Source organism: Mizuhopecten yessoensis, unplaced genomic scaffold, assembly GCF_002113885.1.
Source record: "Mizuhopecten yessoensis strain PY_sf001 unplaced genomic scaffold, ASM211388v2 scaffold775, whole genome shotgun sequence".
In the NCBI taxonomy this organism is placed as follows: domain Eukaryota; kingdom Metazoa; phylum Mollusca; class Bivalvia; order Pectinida; family Pectinidae; genus Mizuhopecten; species Mizuhopecten yessoensis.
Window position 1 is genome coordinate 313,024 of NW_018403715.1, and position 18,563 is coordinate 331,586.

At 37.4% G+C, this 18,563-nt stretch overlaps 1 protein-coding gene and 1 long non-coding RNA gene across 4 annotated transcripts; both read right to left on the reverse strand.

Moving 5' to 3' along the window:
• Nucleotides 1-41: 41 nt before the first annotated feature.
• Nucleotides 42-17,627, reverse strand: LOC110452734 (vacuolar protein sorting-associated protein 26B-like). 3 transcript variants are annotated; one of them, XM_021501383.1, is made up of 10 exons: nt 17,569-17,623; nt 16,720-16,735; nt 12,080-12,223; nt 8,700-8,775; nt 8,032-8,188; nt 7,346-7,510; nt 4,538-4,644; nt 3,215-3,283; nt 1,898-2,040; nt 42-1,038 (listed from the first exon to the last, which is right to left on the reverse strand). In XM_021501383.1, the coding sequence occupies exons 2-10, from the start codon at nt 16,723-16,725 to the stop codon at nt 889-891; spliced, it is 1,017 nt and encodes a 338-aa protein (XP_021357058.1). In that variant the 5' UTR covers nt 16,726-16,735; nt 17,569-17,623; the 3' UTR covers nt 42-888. The 3 variants fall into 3 exon arrangements, with proteins under 3 accessions (XP_021357058.1, XP_021357068.1, XP_021357076.1); XM_021501393.1 differs by lacking the exon at nt 4,538-4,644 and adding an exon at nt 6,621-6,727; XM_021501401.1 differs by lacking the exon at nt 16,720-16,735 and having other exon boundaries at nt 17,569-17,627.
• On the reverse strand, nt 9,714-10,571 carry LOC110452750. Its single transcript, XR_002463222.1, has 3 exons — nt 10,478-10,571; nt 10,191-10,310; nt 9,714-10,138 (listed from the first exon to the last, which is right to left on the reverse strand). It is a non-coding gene; the product is annotated as an uncharacterized LOC110452750 (long non-coding RNA).
• Nucleotides 17,628-18,563: the final 936 nt, after the last annotated feature.

Consider the following 18,563-nt stretch of genomic DNA (forward strand, 5'->3'; position numbering starts at 1 on the left):
CGGCCTGCTAGCACTAACTTTCACTTGGTCTTGTATCTGTACCAGTTAATCTGATGTCCGGGACTGACGTTACACAACTAGCGCTGACTAGGACCTCGCACTTCCAACCAATGTTTATAACCTCCCACTTGATAAAGTCAATAGGATTACCGCCCCTCTCCATGCCAGGTAATCATTTCACCGAAATGATAAGTGGTGGTTTTACTATTCATCCTTATATTTTAATTCTAATAAAGAAATTGTACTGCTGAATCTTAATCCTCACTGACCTCCATATCTCCCTGGCAACAGTTTTGTACAATATCTCGGAGGTGTAATTTCATTCAGACACATCCACTACCAACTGACCGTTATACATTGACATACAATGTAAATTGTGATAATTAAAAGGTTTTACTTCAATCTTCCATACAATGAAACTGAAAATCTTTGTATTGTTAACACAGACGTAATGTTTACTACATTTTTTGCCCAAAATCGAATATTTTTAAGCTTTAAAAAACTAAATTAAAAACGAAACAGATTTGGAGATTTTCTTTGATTTTGAAAGAAGGCTTTTCAGTAATACATTAAAATGAAATTTATGAGGCTTTCAATCATCAATACTTTTTGTACATTATTTTTATAGATTTTTTTTTTGGGACTATGGAGAAGCTATGATTTAAAACTTGATTAAACTGTCATATAAAATGACCGCTAGAGAGTGATCCCGTTTCTGTGGTAGGGCTAGCATGAGTCAGGTCCTTTCAGGCCTGGGTATGACAACTGACCAACGGTCAAACACTGGACATAACTGGTGAAGGATGAAACATGCCACAACACTATCTCAATGGCTACAGCCATACAAGGTCCTATACACAATGAGATGATTGGGCGTTGGCAAGGGCGTTATTCCTGTGGCGCGTCGGACCCTTTTTCGTCGCTCGCTACAGTCTGAGTTGTCGGCGTCATGCTTGGGGGAGGGTTACTTGACTTGTGTTGTAGGTAACCCATTGCACCTTTCCTTCCTTTGTCAGCTCGGCGGAATATTGTGATTTCCTGAAACATGAATTCAGTGTCAGTTTTAACTAAAACTATTCTGGTCGAAAAGAAAACACAACAACTTTCCTTTCATTTCTCTCCTTAAGATAAGTTCAGTTGGTTTTCTTTATGTAGGTTTTCTCTTAAATTATTTCCCAATTGTTTATTATATGTGTGTGGGATACGGATATTTTACCAGAATGGTGGTCAGAGGATTGTCATTGTCAGTCAAACAATGTTTTGACAGTTTAACGATTGTGAATTCATAAAAGCAAAGATCACCGCGTGCACCCATGTGGGATTATTAGACTCTTTCATGTCCAGGGGTGTAAGATAGAAAGCCTCGGGTTAAACCAAATTTAAAAACCCCTTGGGTGGAATTTAACTACCCTACACCCTTGGACAAGGAAGTGTATTTTTCTCTCATTCCAACGACAAGAATAAGCTCAGAAACCATGAAAATGTGTTTGGATTGGCTACCATTTTGCAAATATCAATTTTTATCAATAAAATGTTTGTGCAGAAAAAATAAAGTGTATGGTAAATATACCATAAAAGGTTTTAATTTCATCACGTTGCCTTTTCCGCATTGCTGCAACGGTGTTTTTCAAATTTGTGACGTCACGTCATTGTTGAACCATTGTGACTTAACGTCACGTGAAATGAGGTTCAAGATAGAAATTTCCTACACCCCTTTCTTACCCTGGACAGATCTTTTGTACATACACGGAAATGAGAGAATAAACATATCTCACAGGAGTGTTTCCTATGGGATTGGTAATTTATAACCTTAAGTAAAGGTAAGAGAACATTTTATTAGCAGTTTAAGTTTTTTAAATGCATAATAATGAAATAATAGCCCCACTACATGTATCACCTGTTGCTTGAAATACCGTCGCTCCTCCTCGTCTACCAAGACCAGGTTCAGGTAGTAACGAACAGAAAATTTCTTGTTGATGTCCCGCATAGTGGGTGTTGATTCGTACCCACTCAGGAACAGCCGGATTGGTATAGACTCCCCTGTAACACCAAACACAGTACACTGAACACAACAGTTAAAATAGTAAAATTAAACTTTACTTATCTTCCAATAATTACAAATTAAGTTCCATCCACTTATATTAATCACACTTGTTGGCCCAGATAGTAGCGCACAGGAAGTCTCAAAGTGGGAGGAATCCAGAGATCCCAGAGAAAACATATGTGGTAGGTGACCCCATACCTTTTCAAGTTCCATCAGGGAATCAAACCCTAGCTGTTCTGTTGGAAGGTGAGTGCGCTATTTACTGCACCACCCGACCACCCAATATCACAATGTATGTCACGGATTAAGTTTAATTAGTCCTAAGGCCTCTTTTATCATTTAGTTTTACAGTATTTGACTTACTTATATCAATGTACTTCTACTTTATCTAATACATTTAATTTATTTACTCTACATTAAAAAAAAAATCATTAAACTGACTATATCCTCAATTTGGCCATGACTTGATTGTCTAGAATTCATATGTAAGTAAAAAAAAAAAAAAAAAAGGCCCTACAAACTTATTCCCTCAATAGTTTCTGAGGGTGCAGACTAACTCCCTAAACAGTGCCCAAGGATGCAGACTAACTCCTTAAACAGTGCCCAAGGGTACAATCTAACTCCCTCACCAGTGCCCAAGGGTACAATCTAACTCCCTCAGCAGTGTCCAAGGATGCAGACTAACTCCCTCAACAGTGTCCAAGGGCGCAGACTAACTCCTTCAACAGTGGCCAAGGGTACAATCTAACTCCCTCACCAGAGTCCAAGGGTACAATCTAACTCCCTCATCGGAGTCCAAGGATGCAGACTTACTCCCTCAATAGTGTCCAAGGATGCAGACTAACTCCTTAAACAGTGCCCAAGGGTACAATCTAACTCCCTCAGCAGTGTCCAAGGATGCAGACTAACTCCCTCAACAGTGTCCAAGGGTGCAGACTAACTCCTTCAACAGTGGCCAAGGCTACAGACTAACTCCCTCACCAATTTCCATAACTTCATCATGGAAATGACTGAGCAAATCAAATCAGGTGATAAGATTATCTCAACTTCACCTCATCAGGAAGTAGATACTTATAATAAATCATGATACATCATCAAATGTCAACCTTATAAATTGAGGTGGAAAACACGAGGCAACCCAGGTCAGACATTTGATTATAGCTTACTCACCTTTCACTGGGGCTCCATCCATGATTTCATACTTGGCTATAGTTTCGTTTTCATTGTATGTATTTGGACCTGTCAGAAAACAACACATTTCTCTTAAAAAAACACAAGACAAAATGATCTTCAACTTCCTCAAAATCATGTAATGGACTTCAATTACTGGCAAAGAAATGAATGGAAATTCCCAAAGTAGTATTTTGAAACAATTGCTTTGAACAAGCACATTTAAGTGTACTTCAAATAATGATTACCAAGTGAAATATGCATTGAAATAATAGCTTGACAAAGGACCAGTCGGTCTTGGAACGTTGATAATGCATTGAAACATTTGGGAAAGAAATCGTCAACTTATCATGTAAGACGTGTATTTACTCAGCAATAAGAACAGAGAACACTTAAAAATGACACATGTTGAATTACTTTCAGACATAAAAACATCAATAATTTCTCAAAACAAATACATGTACTGGCGTATGGGTTGGTAGGAAGTAGCAGAAGAAGGGGAGAGGTGGGTTCCAGACCACTACTGTCGTTAGTGAAAACAAACTCCTCAGAATCTTATATTCAAATAACATTTCAGGGACCATAATTTCATTTTAGACTCCTAATTTGCAGTTTAAGGTAGAATCCCTCCATCCTGTGATGTATCTTCAACGAAAAAATTTCAAATTTGTTTGGCATTTTGCTGACATGGAGTTGCTAACCCATTTACTATGTAAAAAGTTATATATACAAAAATTATTCCAATGTCTGTAGGAAACTTGAGACTCTACTTTAATTGCCCTACTCCACTACACCTCCCTGCTAAAAATAGAAACATCTGGGTTCCTTCTGGCTATCACATCACAATATCAATTGCTCAAAGCCAACGTAACTTACATGTAAAAACCGATTTACCAAGAGGTACCTAATTTTCTCACAAGGTATCATTTAATAATACAATAATTGATGGTAGTTAAATTAAACTGCTTTCACAGGGGGAAAAAAACCCTCATGAGAAGAAAACACAAATCATTTATTAAGAAAAATCTCCTTTAAAACAATCTTGGTTAAGAAAACTTTGAAAAATGAAACTCTATTCCTCCTATAAAAATTGTTTTAAACAGAACACAGCTTCATTATTTGACTATAAAACAGAACAGAAGGTTACCTTCAGTTAAGAAACCTCCCCATCCCCTGTTCTCTTTCATCTTTCTATCATTGTTAAAGGATAAGAATAACTTTACAAGGCACAAGGACTGATTTGTAGAGGTATAGTCACAGGGGAAATAACTCTGTATTGACAGGGGAAATAAATCTGTATTTACAAGGGAAGTAACTTTGTACCTGTGCCAGTGCTTTCACGCTTGATAATCTGTATTTCCATGTGCTTGATTTTTATTCGAACTAGCAAGAAGTATATCTTTCCAACTATTACATCTTTTAAATGATACCTGAACAGGAAAAATGAAAAAAAAGGAAAAATCAAATTATATAAAATGTCACAAAAACACAAAATGAAACACAAAAAAGGAAAAAATCTGGTAGCAGTGAGCATCATGAAACTCAGATCTGAAAATGAAAATAATCGGAAGAGTGAAAAGCATATCAGACTATGTACAGGATGTTTCCAGGCCATGTTTGATATATAGATATAGTGAAAATAACGTCTCTGGATTTGTATGGAAATATCTTTGAAGTACAACGTATTTCATAAATGCATATCTGTACTTTTCTTTTCATATTTCATTTTTATCTCGTTTGAAAGTTGGAATATAATTTTTAGTATAACATATATGCATGTAGTTTCCACATTATATTCCAGGGGTGTACATTTTCACTTGCCAGGGCTGGTGAAAATTTTAGAGATTTACTAAGAAAATAGAGCTCTGGCTATTAGAATTTTGAAAAACATGCCTGCAAACTGGAATTCAAAATAGGGAACTGTATACACTAGTTTTGCATATATTCTCGGTTACATATGTAGGATTGGTTTATTTAGGACGATGGCCTGAAAAATTCCTGTATACAACACACCCTTACAACAATGAGATGGGAGCAGGCTGTTTACAATATAGATGTTAGGGGTAGGGACACAACAACAATTAGACACATTGAGCCTTCACATGTACTGGTAAGTGATTGGAATAACTGGACAATCGTTATTTAATCAAGAATTAAATACGGCACGGTTGATTTCTATTACCTTTTACACAGTAAGATTTTCACTTTTGTTCATTGACTAGTTGGCACTAAATGACGTAAATTGTTATTGGGCTGTAAAAGAAAATAATTGTCTTTTCTCTTTAATTTGCATCCAGACCATAAGCCCATTCCTACAGATATTATGTAATTACAGCAGTCCAGTATGAAGTCCTCTCACAGTGGATCCAGTACATATAAAACCATCTCCCCAGGCAATGAGGGCTCCTTGTAACAAGAATCAAGACCTGGGCATATATTCATGAAACCGTCCTCATTTTGAGCTCAAGCTTGGATTTTGTGCTCAAACAAGCTTTCTTGTAACTCTCTTAAATCACGTCAAACGATCAAAAGTCAATTGTAAACATTCAAAACAGTATTTGGCTTTTAAGTCTCTTCAATTTCCCCCCAAATCATTGGCAAATTAAGATTTATTTTAATAATTGATAACCAGAATACGAAATGAGGCTTGAGTACATAATCCATGCTTGAGCAAACGAGATTGGTTTCATGAATATGGACCCTAATTGTTGAGAAACCTGATAACCTGAAAACCTGATAACCTGATAACCATTTTTATTTTAATATTCTAAAATTTCTGTGTTATTTGTTTTAAGATTATTTTTTTAATCCCTTGACAGGTGGTTTTAGTTTGGAATTTCAATCATTTTGATCAAATACGAGACAAAGGGTTATCATCATCTTTACTAATCAGGCTTTGAACAACTTGGTCGAGACTGTTGTTTCATGTATAAATTGTCATATATCTACAACACCCCACAAAACCTTCAATCTGTGCATTGGTAGCTTAATGACACATTCAGGTAAATATTACAGATATTTATTTTTTATTTTTATGAATTTGAAAATTTACCTTACAGAACTGTTTACTTAATGTACCTAGGTATGAATTAATCCTGATTTCTCTAGTTAATACATTTTTAAAAGCCAATTAATTTTGATAGTTTAATTACAAGAAATATATCATCCACTTTTTTCTTAGTTTTTGGGCTAATTTTCCACCCATGTGGTGTATGCTCCCATAGTTACCCATAAACAGTACAAAGTATATATTCACTGATGTTGTTTATATAGGATTGTACTGTTGTATTTTATATATTTCAGTTTGACCACAATTTAACATTGTATTAACACTTTTGTAAGATAACACATTGTACAGTGTTAATTGAATGCTGTACATCTGTCTGGCCTAGCTTACGACTTATACCTGCTCCCGTTGTTTCTCTACGCACAATAGCCAGCTCCATGTAGCGGATTTTTATGCGAACCAAGAGAAAATAGATTTTTCCGACGATAACATCCTTCAAGTGGTACCTCCACGGCGCAGCAATAAAGATTAATTCATCAGTATACATCACAAACAAGTTACATCAAATGAAATACACACATATATATGGTCAATGCTGTAATCAAGGGCCATTAATGCTTCATATGAATTTTGCACTGTCAGTCTTGATAAAATTTGCAATATTTGAATCTACTTTCACTTTATCCATATATTTAATGTGAGGAGCAACTGAACATGAAATACAATATCATTAGCGCGATTTCAGAATTAACCAGATTAGATGGGGTGGGAGACACTTTTTTTATTGATAGGCCTTCACCACCCATTAAATATTAAATAAGGTGCCGTAAACCAGATCTTGTTTCAACCCTACCACCCCTAATATATGCCAAATAAGTGCCTCCCATCTCCCCCATTATGATTAATTATGAAATTGCCCTTACCACAAGTTACTCATAAGCATTGATCTCCAGATCAATATTTAATGTTTGTCTCTGGTCAAAATATTGACCTACTCTACATGACTGTGTGGAGAATTTACACCCTTTTAAGGAGAGGGCCTATATAAGCCCTCTCCTTAAAAGGGTGTTCTTATTTGATAAATAAGACAAACATTTTATTTGTAAAATTTGATGACAACTTACTTAGATTTGTTGTATTCAAATTCTATATGTAAACAGTCCTCGATTCCGACCTCCATCTTTATGCTGTTGTTCATCTCTGGGTACTGTGATAATGTGTGTACTATGATGTCTTGTTCCTTTACTGTATCGCTTAACCTCTTAACTATCGTTACTCGTAGAAAGTACCTACAACATTCAAAACAAATCTGTCATTTAAACTCTTAACTATTGTAACACGTAGAAAGTATCTACAACATTCAAAACAAATCTATGTCACTTTAACTCTTAACTATTGTAACACGTAGAAAGTACCTACAACATTCAAAACAAATCTATGTCACTTTAACTCTTAAGTATTAATACTCATAGAAAACACCTACAACATTAAAAAAAAGTGAAAAAGTCGGTAGAACCAACGTAAAATGAAACTGTGTCTTGTGAAAATTGACAAAAACAATTTGCATTATCTTCCATAATCTAAATACGGAGACACATTTTTCATATAAAAAGATTATTCTATCAAAAATTCTGCTTTACTTTTAAGATTGTTAACGCCAGACCTGACTGGATATTTCTGATGTGGATATATTTGATAAATTAATTTCTGACTCAAGACTGGCAGATTTTATAAGCTTTTATGTCTGCAAATTTCAAAGATCCAACCCCATACAACTGCAGTTCTATGTCCCAAGGTAGACCAAACTTACCGTAACCTTACATTAGCACCAGTGTAAGATTCGTATGGTTTTTCTACTTGTAAAAATTCAAAAGGGTAAGTTGTGCTGCTTGTCAGGTCACCCGGCCGCGCCAACTCCTTCACCAGGGATGTAAACTCATGGTGATTCCCTCGGTCATAATATAACTCTACAACAACACAACAAAATTTCAAAATTTCCTACTGGAAATGTCATTGTACAGCAAAATTAAAACAGTAATTCTTATGGGGACTGTTTGGGGCCGAATCAATCATGGGCCCCATTCCCAATTGAAACTATTTCATATTTATATGCATTATTCCCAAAATTTGCAGTTAACTCCTGAAAATTTCCTTCCCAGTTAGTATATTTTCTTCCCAAATTGAGACAAAAAGGCCTCATCTCAAATTAACAAACAAACAAAAAGACCCTGTAAAAGCATGTTTGTAGAGTAGATCATTTTTTCTCGACATTGCAACATGAGGACACAATGACATAATTTTGTTGTTGATTTTAATTCATTCCCCCCTGAAATTTCATAATGAACTATACCAACCTTTGAATTGGAAGAGTCCAAATGTGTCTTCAGGGGTGAATGAGTTAATGATAAATAGTTTAATGCCTAAACATAACTGCATTAATTTATTGTTCAATTCAGGAAGTAAATGAATAATTCTTACCTATCTGACCAATAAACTCTATTTTGATCCCCTGATGCTCCAACTTGCTTCCAGTTTTTTTTAGGGTAACATTAACCTGTAACAAGACCACACTGTACAAGTTAATCAAACGTTGGTGTTAATCTTAACCCTTTCATCCCTATGTAACAGTAGTAGACTCTACCATGCATTGATCTGGAAGTGTCCATTACCTAGTATAGTCTACTGTGGTGAAAGGGTTAATGACAATTCAAATTTATAACTACGGCATAAAACTGTCAATGATAGCCATTTAATACCTCTTTTACATCAAACAGTTTTAATAAAGAATTTCGAAAGTTCAAGTGTTCTCAAAATTTCTGTCACCATTTCTTCATACTTCATTGAATTGCAAGACAGTGGTGAGATTGCTTCGGAAATCATCACTTACCTTACCAGAAACCGTCTCTCCATCACTTACCTTACCAGATACCGTCTCTCCATCACTTACCTTACCAGAAACCGTCTCTCCAACACTTACCTTACCAGATACCGTCTCTACATCACTTACCTTACCAGATACCGTCTCTCCATCACTTACCTTACCAGATACCGTCTCTCCATCACATACCTTACCAGATACTGTCTCTCCATCACTTACCTTTCCAGATACCGTCTCTCAATCACTTACCTTACCAGATACCGTCTCTCCATCACTGTCACTTACCTTGCCAGAAACCGTCTCTCCATCACTTACCTTACCAGATACCGGCTCTCCATCACTTACCTTACCAGATACTGTCTCTCCATCACTACCAGATACCGTCTCTCCATCACTTACCTTACAAGATACCATCTCTCCATCACTTACCTTACCAGATACCGTCTCTCTATCACTTACCTTACCAGATACCGTCTCTCCATCACATACCTTACCAGATACTGTCTCTCCATCACTTACCTTACCAGATACTGTCTCTCCATCACTTACCTTTCCAGATACCGTCTCTCAATCACTTACCTTACCAGATACCGTCTCTCCATCTCTCTCCATCACTTACCTTACCAGATACCGTCTCTCGATCACTTACCTTACCAGATACCGTATCTCCGTCACTTACCTTACCAGATACCGTCTCTCCATCACTTACCTTACCGGATACCGTCTCTCCATCACTTACCTTACCAGATACTGCCTCTCCATCACTTACCTTACCAGATACCGTCTCTCGATCACTTACCTTACCAGATACCGTATCTCCGTCACTTACCTTACCAGATACCGTCTCTCCATCACTCACCTTACCAGATACCGTCTCTCCATCACTTATCTTACCAGATACCATCCCTCCATCACTTACCTTACCAGATACCGTCACTCCATCACTTAACTTACCAGATACCGTCACTCCATCACTTAACTGACCAGATACCGTCTCTCCATCACTTACCTTACCGGATACCGTCTCTCCATCACTTACCTTACCAGATACCGGCTCTCAATCACTTTCCTTACCAGATACTGTCTCTTACCTTACCAGAAACCGTCACTCCATCACTTACCTTACCAGAAACCGTCTCTCCAACACTTACCTTACCAGATACCGTCTCTCCATCACTTCCCTTCCCAGATACCGTCTCTCCATCACTTACCTTACCATATACCGTCCCTCCATCACTTATAATTACCTTACCAGATACCGTCCCTCCATCACTTACCTTACCAGAAACCGTCACTCCATCAAGATACCGTCTCTCCATCACTTACCTTACCAGATACCGGCTCTCAATCACTTTCCTTACCAGATACTGTCTCTTACCTTACCAGAAACCGTCACTCCATCACTTACCTTACCAGATGCCGTCTCTCCATCACTTACCTTACCAGATACCGGCTCTCCATCACTTACCTTACCAGATACTGTCTCTCCATCACTACCAGATACCGTCTCTACATCACTTACCTTACCAGATACCGTCTCTCCATAACTTATCTTACCAGATACTGTCTCTCCATCACTTATAATAACATTACCAGATACCGTCTCTCCATCACTTATAATTATCTTACCAGATACCGTCTCTCCATCACTTACCTTACCATATACCGTCCCTCCATCACTTATAATTACCTTACCAGATACCGTCCCTCCATCACTTACCTTACCAGAAACCGTCACTCCATCACTTACCTTACCAGATACCGTCTCTCGATCACTTACCTTACCAGATACCGTATCTCCGTCACTTACCTTACCAGATACCGTCTCTCCATCACTGTCACTTACCTTGCCAGAAACCGTCTCTCCATCACTTACCTTACCAGATACCATCTCTCCATCACTTACCTTACCAGAAACCGTCTCTCCATCCCTTACCTTACCAGATACCGTCTCTCCATCACTTATCTAACCAGATACTGTCTCTCCATCACTTATAATAACCTTACCAGATACCGCCTCTCCATCACTTATAATTACCTTACCAGATACCGTCTCTCCATCACTTATAATTATCTTACCAGATACCGTCTCTCCATCACTTACCTTATCAGATACCGTCTCTCCATCACTTATCTTACCAGATACCGTCACTCCATCACTTAACTTACCAGATACCGTCACTCCATCACTTAACTGACCAGATACCGTCTCTCCATCACTTACCTTACCGGATACCGTCTCTCCATCACTTACCTTACCAGATACCTTCTCTCCATCACTTATCTTACCAGATACCATCTCTCCATCACTTCCCTTACCAGATACCGTCTCTCCATCACTTTCCTTACCAGATACCGTCTCTCCATCACTTATAATTATCTTACCAGATACCGTCTCTCCATCACTTACCTTATCAGATACCGTCTCTCCATCACTTATCTTACCAGATACCGTCACTCCATCACTTAACTTACCAGATACCGTCACTCCATCACTTAACTGACCAGATACCGTCTCTCCATCACTTACCTTACCATATACCGTCCCTCCATCACTTATAATTACCTTACCAGATACCGTCTCTCCATCACTTATCTTACCAGATACTGTCTCTCCATCACTTATAATAACCTTACCAGATACCGTCTCTCCATCACTTATAATTACCTTACCAGATACCGTCTCTCAATCACTTTCCTTACCAGATACTGTCTCTCAATCACTTACCTAACCAGATACCATCTCTCCATCACTTATCTTACCAGATATTGTCTCTCCATCACTTACCTTACCAGATACCGTCTCTCCATCACTTACCTTACCAGATAACGTCTCTCCATCACTTATCTTCCCAGATACTGTCTCTCCATCACTTATAATTACCTTACCAGATACCGCCTCTCCATCACTTATCTTACCAGATACTGTCTCTCTATCACTTATAATAACCTTACCCGATACCGTCTCTCCATCACTTACCTTACCAGATACTGTCTCTCCATCGTAATACAAGTAGTGTCTCTCTTTTTTACCATCTTCTGTTTTGATTTCTGCAGTTTTTCTCGATTCTTGACCGTCCAAGACGATATCGATGTCGGCACTCTGGCCAAATCCAAAGAAACTCTGAAACATATGGGCTTATGTTAGGAAATTTCTCACAGCTTCATAAAGCATCAGACTTACTAAACTACACAATTAACAGTCTAATTACATTAAATCAATTTAAAAACCTAAGTTATTACTGGTAGTATATTCTGTTAATGTTGTTTGACTACATCTTGATTTAATCTTATCATGGAAAATCTACATTCCAACTCATCTACATAACTTAAACTTTTAAATCTACAAGATTTTCAAAGAAACAAAAATCACTAAGAAAATTGATAAATTAATTCATGTATGTATCTACGTATACAAAGACAGTCAAGGGAGGTAAGTCATGTTGTTGGGAAGACAACTGTATAATCATCATCATCATCTTCCATTAAGTGACAGATCTCCTTGATGGAGTGCAATTGTCACTGCAAAATAATGAATGCAGTTTTTAACATACATGCACATTGATATCAGCCACACCAGGTGGCTGTTTCATTTTTCTGCAGTCCAAACAACCACCATGCTTTAATTCAAAATACAGTAGATTCCTCTTAATATCACTTCCCATTTGTCAGAGAAAAACATGATATTAACCGAAACATGACATAAACAGAATACATATTTCCTGATGTTTTTCAACCCTCAAAACCGGAAGTGAACTTAGTCAAATGCCTAAGTGATGTGGCTCTATGAAGAAGATTGATATTTTGTAACTAACCTTGTTCTTTACCCTAGTTGAAATATAGATATAAGTATAGAAATAAATTTATTATTTGTATTTCATTTCAGTACGCAGTTACATTTCATATTGTTAAGTAGCAAAATGACGATCAGTACGATTGTAATTATGATTGTTTACTGCAGTAGTGATGTAGGCATACAAGTGTTTGGCTGGTTTTCTGCATCAAATTCAATTGTAAACATGAGACTTGGTAAATATTTACCTATATCTTGATATATATACTGTTCTTTCTCTAGTAACATCTTTTTATGGGTTAATTTCCTTAGATATTTGCTGCAAGTGTGTAATCGAAGATAGTTACACATGTTATAATTAGTTGAAAGAATACATCACACTTGGCATTAGAAAAGTTTACAGATGTTAGACTGCCCTAGCTCCCCAACCACAGGTGAATATCATGTTAACAAGTATGTAAGTCAACCTATTGTTTAACAGTCAGCCAGGTGTAACCTATTGTTTGACAGTCAGCCAGGTGTAAAAAATACCCTGTTAGGTCAAGGCATTGTTTACATAATGCGTCCAGGGTGTGAAAGAAGGTCCCCAGGGCATTTATGATGAATCATTACCACCATTTACCTGTATTTTTTTGTGGCAGTGGCCAAAATAAAGTGATATTAAGAGAAATCAACATAAAATCAGGTGATAATAAAAGAATTGAATTGCATAGATTATATAGCAGGAAAAACGGTGCATCAAAAAAACATGATAATAACCGAAAAGTGACATTAACAGACGTGATATTAGGTGAAATGTACTGTATAACCATTAGCTTAGCTTCCACACAAGAAAAGTTGTAGCATGTGCAAGTATAGATTGCTGTCTTGTTAAATATGTGTAATGTACCTTTGAAATTGATGTTCAACACAATTGTATAAAACTTTGACTGTTTACAGATGCAGTCTTGTGCTTAAAAAATATCACAAGCATTCTTATCTACTTTATTACATGCATTTTGTTCCCAGTAAATTTTCCGTAAGTTTTATTCCTTTGTAATACATGTACATCAGAAACAGAAATTTGTCATCATGAAAGAGCTAGAATTATTTCAATTTTTATCTAATGATATTTGAATAATTTTCTGTTCTGCAGTTTTCTAGAAATGACAATTCAAGTTAATCTCTTGATTTTTTTTCTATCTCTTGACAATTTAAATAAGAGAAAAACAATGTTAATGCAGTTAACAAAAACAATTTCCTTTGAATAATTCGTCACATCTTGAAAAGCACTCAACAAATTGACAATAAGATATTGTTAAAGAAAAATTCAGACAATTCTCTTTTATGATGCAAATTTTTGTTTCAAGAGCATTATAATTGTCTACAGGAAAATCAACGAAAAAGCAGAAATGCATGAAACATGAAGGGAAAAACACTTATGACCTTTATAATATGGCACATGTATGTATTTTACTCTCAATAACGAAAAAATCAAATATTAAATATATTATGTATGTCAGTTACAATGTAATGTACAGTATTCATGGTCACAAACTCACAGCTGTGTATAAATATTTAATATTAAGCATGTAAACCTTTAAACAGCACCAAGGATGATACAAGGAGTATACAATGCATATACATATATCAGTGACACAGAAACCTTGCAGCACACATGTACAGCAGTTCAACCAGGAAACCAACTATGATACACAGCACTAGTACTGTCCTAGACTCATCCAGACAGAACATTGGGGGCTGGCCTTATACATCACCATCTACACAGCACTAGTACTGTCCTAGACTCATCCTGACAGAACACTGAGGGCTGGCCTTACACATCACCATCTACACAGCACTAGTACTGGCCTAGACTCATCCAGACAGAACATCGGGGGCTGGCCTTACACATCACCATCTACACAGCACTAGTACTGTCCTAGACTCATCCTGACAGAACACTGAGGGCTGGCCTTACACATCACCATCTACACAGAACTAGTACTGTCCTTGACTCATCCAGACAGAACATTGGGGGCTGGCCTGACACATCACCATCTACACAGCACTAGTACTGTCCTAGACTCATCCTGACAGAACACTGAGGGCTGGCCTTACACATCCCCATCTACACAGCACTAGTACTGGCCTAGACTCATCCAGACAGAACACTGAGGGCTGGCCTTATACATCACCATCTACACAGCACTAGTACTGTCCTACACTCATCCAGACAGAACATTGGGGGCTGGCCTTATACATCTCCATCTACACAGCCCTAGTACTGTCCTAGACTCATCCAGACAGAACATCGGGGGCTAGCCTTACACATCACCATCTACACAGCACTAGTACTGGCCTAGACTCATCCAGACAGAACATCGGGGGCTAGCCTTACACATCACCATCTACACAACACTAGAACTGTCCTAGACTCATCCAGACAGAACATCGGGGGCTGGCCTTACACATCCCCATCTACACAGCACTAGTACTGGCCTAGACTCGTCCAGACAGAACATCGGGGGCTGGCCTTACACATCCCCATCTACACAGCACTAGTACTGGCCTAGACTCGTCCAGACAGAACATCGGGGGCTGGCCTTACACATCACCATCTACACAGCCCTAGTACTGTCCTAGACTCATCCAGACAGAACATCGGGGGCTAGCCTTACACATCACCATCTACACAGCACTAGTACTGGCCTAGACTCATCCAGACAGAACACTGAGGTCTGGCCTTAAACAACCCCATCTACACAGCACTAGTACTGTCCTAGACTCATCCAGACGGAACATTGGGGGCTGGCCTTACACATCACCATCTTCACAGCACTAGTACTGTCCTAGACTCATCCAGACAGAACATCGGGGGCTGGCCTTACACATCACCATCTACACAACACTAGTACTGTCCTAGACTCATCCAGACAGAACATTGGTGGCTGGCCTTACACATCACCATCTTCACAGCACTAGTACTGTCCTAGACTCATCCAGACAGAACACTGAGGGCTGGCCTTATACATCACCAATATTACTTTACCATCTTCACAGCTACCATTAATTTTAACACAACTGCATGATCATTATCTAGCTACAATCTAGCATGTTTTTTTAGAAATGGATATGAGCCAACACAGTCAAAGAGCTTAGATTGAAAATTATATAATCAGTTGAAAATATGAAGTTATTCAAAAAGGAAACCTTGATAGGTTTTCAGATTTATTTTAGAGCAGATTTAAAGAAAAAAGTAAAATGGAACTCAGGGAAGTCAGGTTATTTTTAAATCCTTTTATTTATTTGCAGAGTATTTTTATCACTTCTTCTGTTCAAATATTTTGTGCACTCTTTTGAATAAATCAATAAATCTATCTCATTCCAGTGTTAGCCAGAAACCTGTCAAAAATGTAAGCAGATTGAAACCCTCAATAGATTAGTAAATCAATATTAGGGACAGAAGAAGGTTACACATTTAAAATGCTCAGTTATAGTGGCATTCAGTTTGTGGGTTACACAAGTCTATTGCAGGATGATCAAGTGGTAAATTTCATGTAACAAAGTTCAGTGAGACATGACAGTTCAAGAGTTGATTTAGAGAAATATATTTATTCCACCTTTAAGTCAGATAAATGTATCTACCCAGGTTATGTTTAAGATAAACCTGTACCTATATATCATGAAAGTGATATCTGCATATACATACAGCATCTGATTACATGCTTTCTTTTCATATTTATAATTATACCAAGCCAGATTTGTACTGTAGCCAGCCCCAGCAGGTAGAACACACGTTTATAGGGAAAATAAAACATAGGAACAAGCAGTTTGTGAACACTTACAATCATGGTTTCAGATCTGTAAGAGATTATTTACAGAGTCTGAAAAGTATCTCAGACAGCTGACAATTGACCGATATAATTTAATCGTATTCACAGCCAGGGTTTACCTTTGGCATTTATAGAAAAAGGGAAAAAATGTAAATAAATAAATGTAGGTCTGGGGCTTCCTCAAACATATCCCTAAACCTGCCCCTAGAGAGGCCAACTCCTATATTTATGCAAAATGTATTCTCTGCGACCATGAATGCTCCAGAACATCTCTAAAGGTGTTCTGGACAAGTAGAATCTAGTCTTTAAAGGAAACGAAAAAATAAACAGAATATTAGAAATTTGATCAACAGACATCCAAACTTTCCACACGGAGGGAGCTGTTTTATTTATATAAACAAATAACTTAAGTAGGCCTTAGTATGAACAAATAATTGCAGTCACTACTTAATAAGGGTGTTTGAAGGTGTTTTTTTCAATTTTCTCCCCAGCCGGTATCTTATAATAAATGACCAGACCACAGGGTTGCGAGTCTTCTGGTTAATATAACGGGCGAGTGAGGTGAATTAATAATTGATAATCTACTGGGATTGGATTATGACCTTAATACAAAGCAATACATAGTACATCAGTTGTGTGGCAGATTGGTACAAGTGTCATTCAGTTCGCTTTTGAGTACTGTCACATGATGCTGCAGCAACAACCTCAAATAACCTCCCACTTACACGGGATTTTAAGTCAAACGACAGGGGTATCATAACATAGTTTGTGTCGTTGGAGACACATATATGCTTTACGCATTCATATGTTGAACCAACGCGATTATTCGTTTATATGACAGGGAGAACTGCGTTTATTTACCATCTTTGGGTCCCTCCTCCTTTTCGGCTAGTACATCAAATATGGCGTCGAGATCTCGCGGAAGTGACATTTCCATAAATTAAACAACAACACTTGTTTATGTTATTTGTGTAAATCCTCTGTTTAATTTATTTTTATATGTTATCAAATGGATGAAAACTAGTTTAAAAGTATTCTGATGTATTTCCATCTATTTTTTGATAATTATTTTTTAAGGTGCGTTCGATTAAAACGTTATTTTTAGACACTTGTGTGGTACTCATTTATTTGGCCGGAACGATTGGAACAGTAACGAAATCTCCTTAAACTGTTGACTGGATAATCCGATTCGCGCAGTGAACCTAGTGAATCAACAGACTAAGAGTGCCACATTTACAGTTTATTTATATATTATAGTCTTACCACATCACAGGCCAATTTAAACAGTATACCAAAACACGGATTTGGATACAAAACCAAGGAACATGAGAGACAGATGTTTTTTTTGTAAGGAGGATACACATATATTAAACAAATACGATTCTTAATTCCTCCTGTCTAAATGGCACATTTTTCTTGATTTGGACTACAGGAGGCAAGGACATTGTTTCAGATGAGACAGGGGCCAAAAACAAAGTACAGAAAGAAAATAGTGCATGAAGGGCAAAATTGACCATCCACCACCAGATGTAATGAGAACAGATAGGGCTAGCTAGTTCAATTCTTTCTCAGTGTTAGAGGGGATGTTATTTAGATAAAATCGAAGAATGTGGTTTGGATCATAAACAGACTTTTTTTTTTAGATCAACCAGAAACCTTATGGGTCCTACCAAGCTGTACAGGACTTGTCCAACAAGATCGGCGATTTCTATTTGAATACAATAACCATTATCCGACAAACTATTGATGTTGGTCACTCTATTGTGATGACTGCTGACATTAAACGCGATGTTGAACCCTTGGCACAGCTCGTAACAACAACCCAGGTCCAGTAACGCAAGGTCGTTACAAACTTG

Excerpts from the sequence above, each read along its gene's own strand:
- LOC110452734 (XM_021501383.1), bottom strand. Across the intron at positions 8,776-12,079 it reads GAGAGACAGTATCTGGTAAG|GTTAATGTTACCCTAAAAAA; the intron begins GTAAGTGATGGA and ends GTCTTGTTACAG. Across the intron at positions 8,189-8,699 it reads AGAGTTTATTGGTCAGATAG|AGTTATATTATGACCGAGGG; the intron begins GTAAGAATTATT and ends GTGTTGTTGTAG.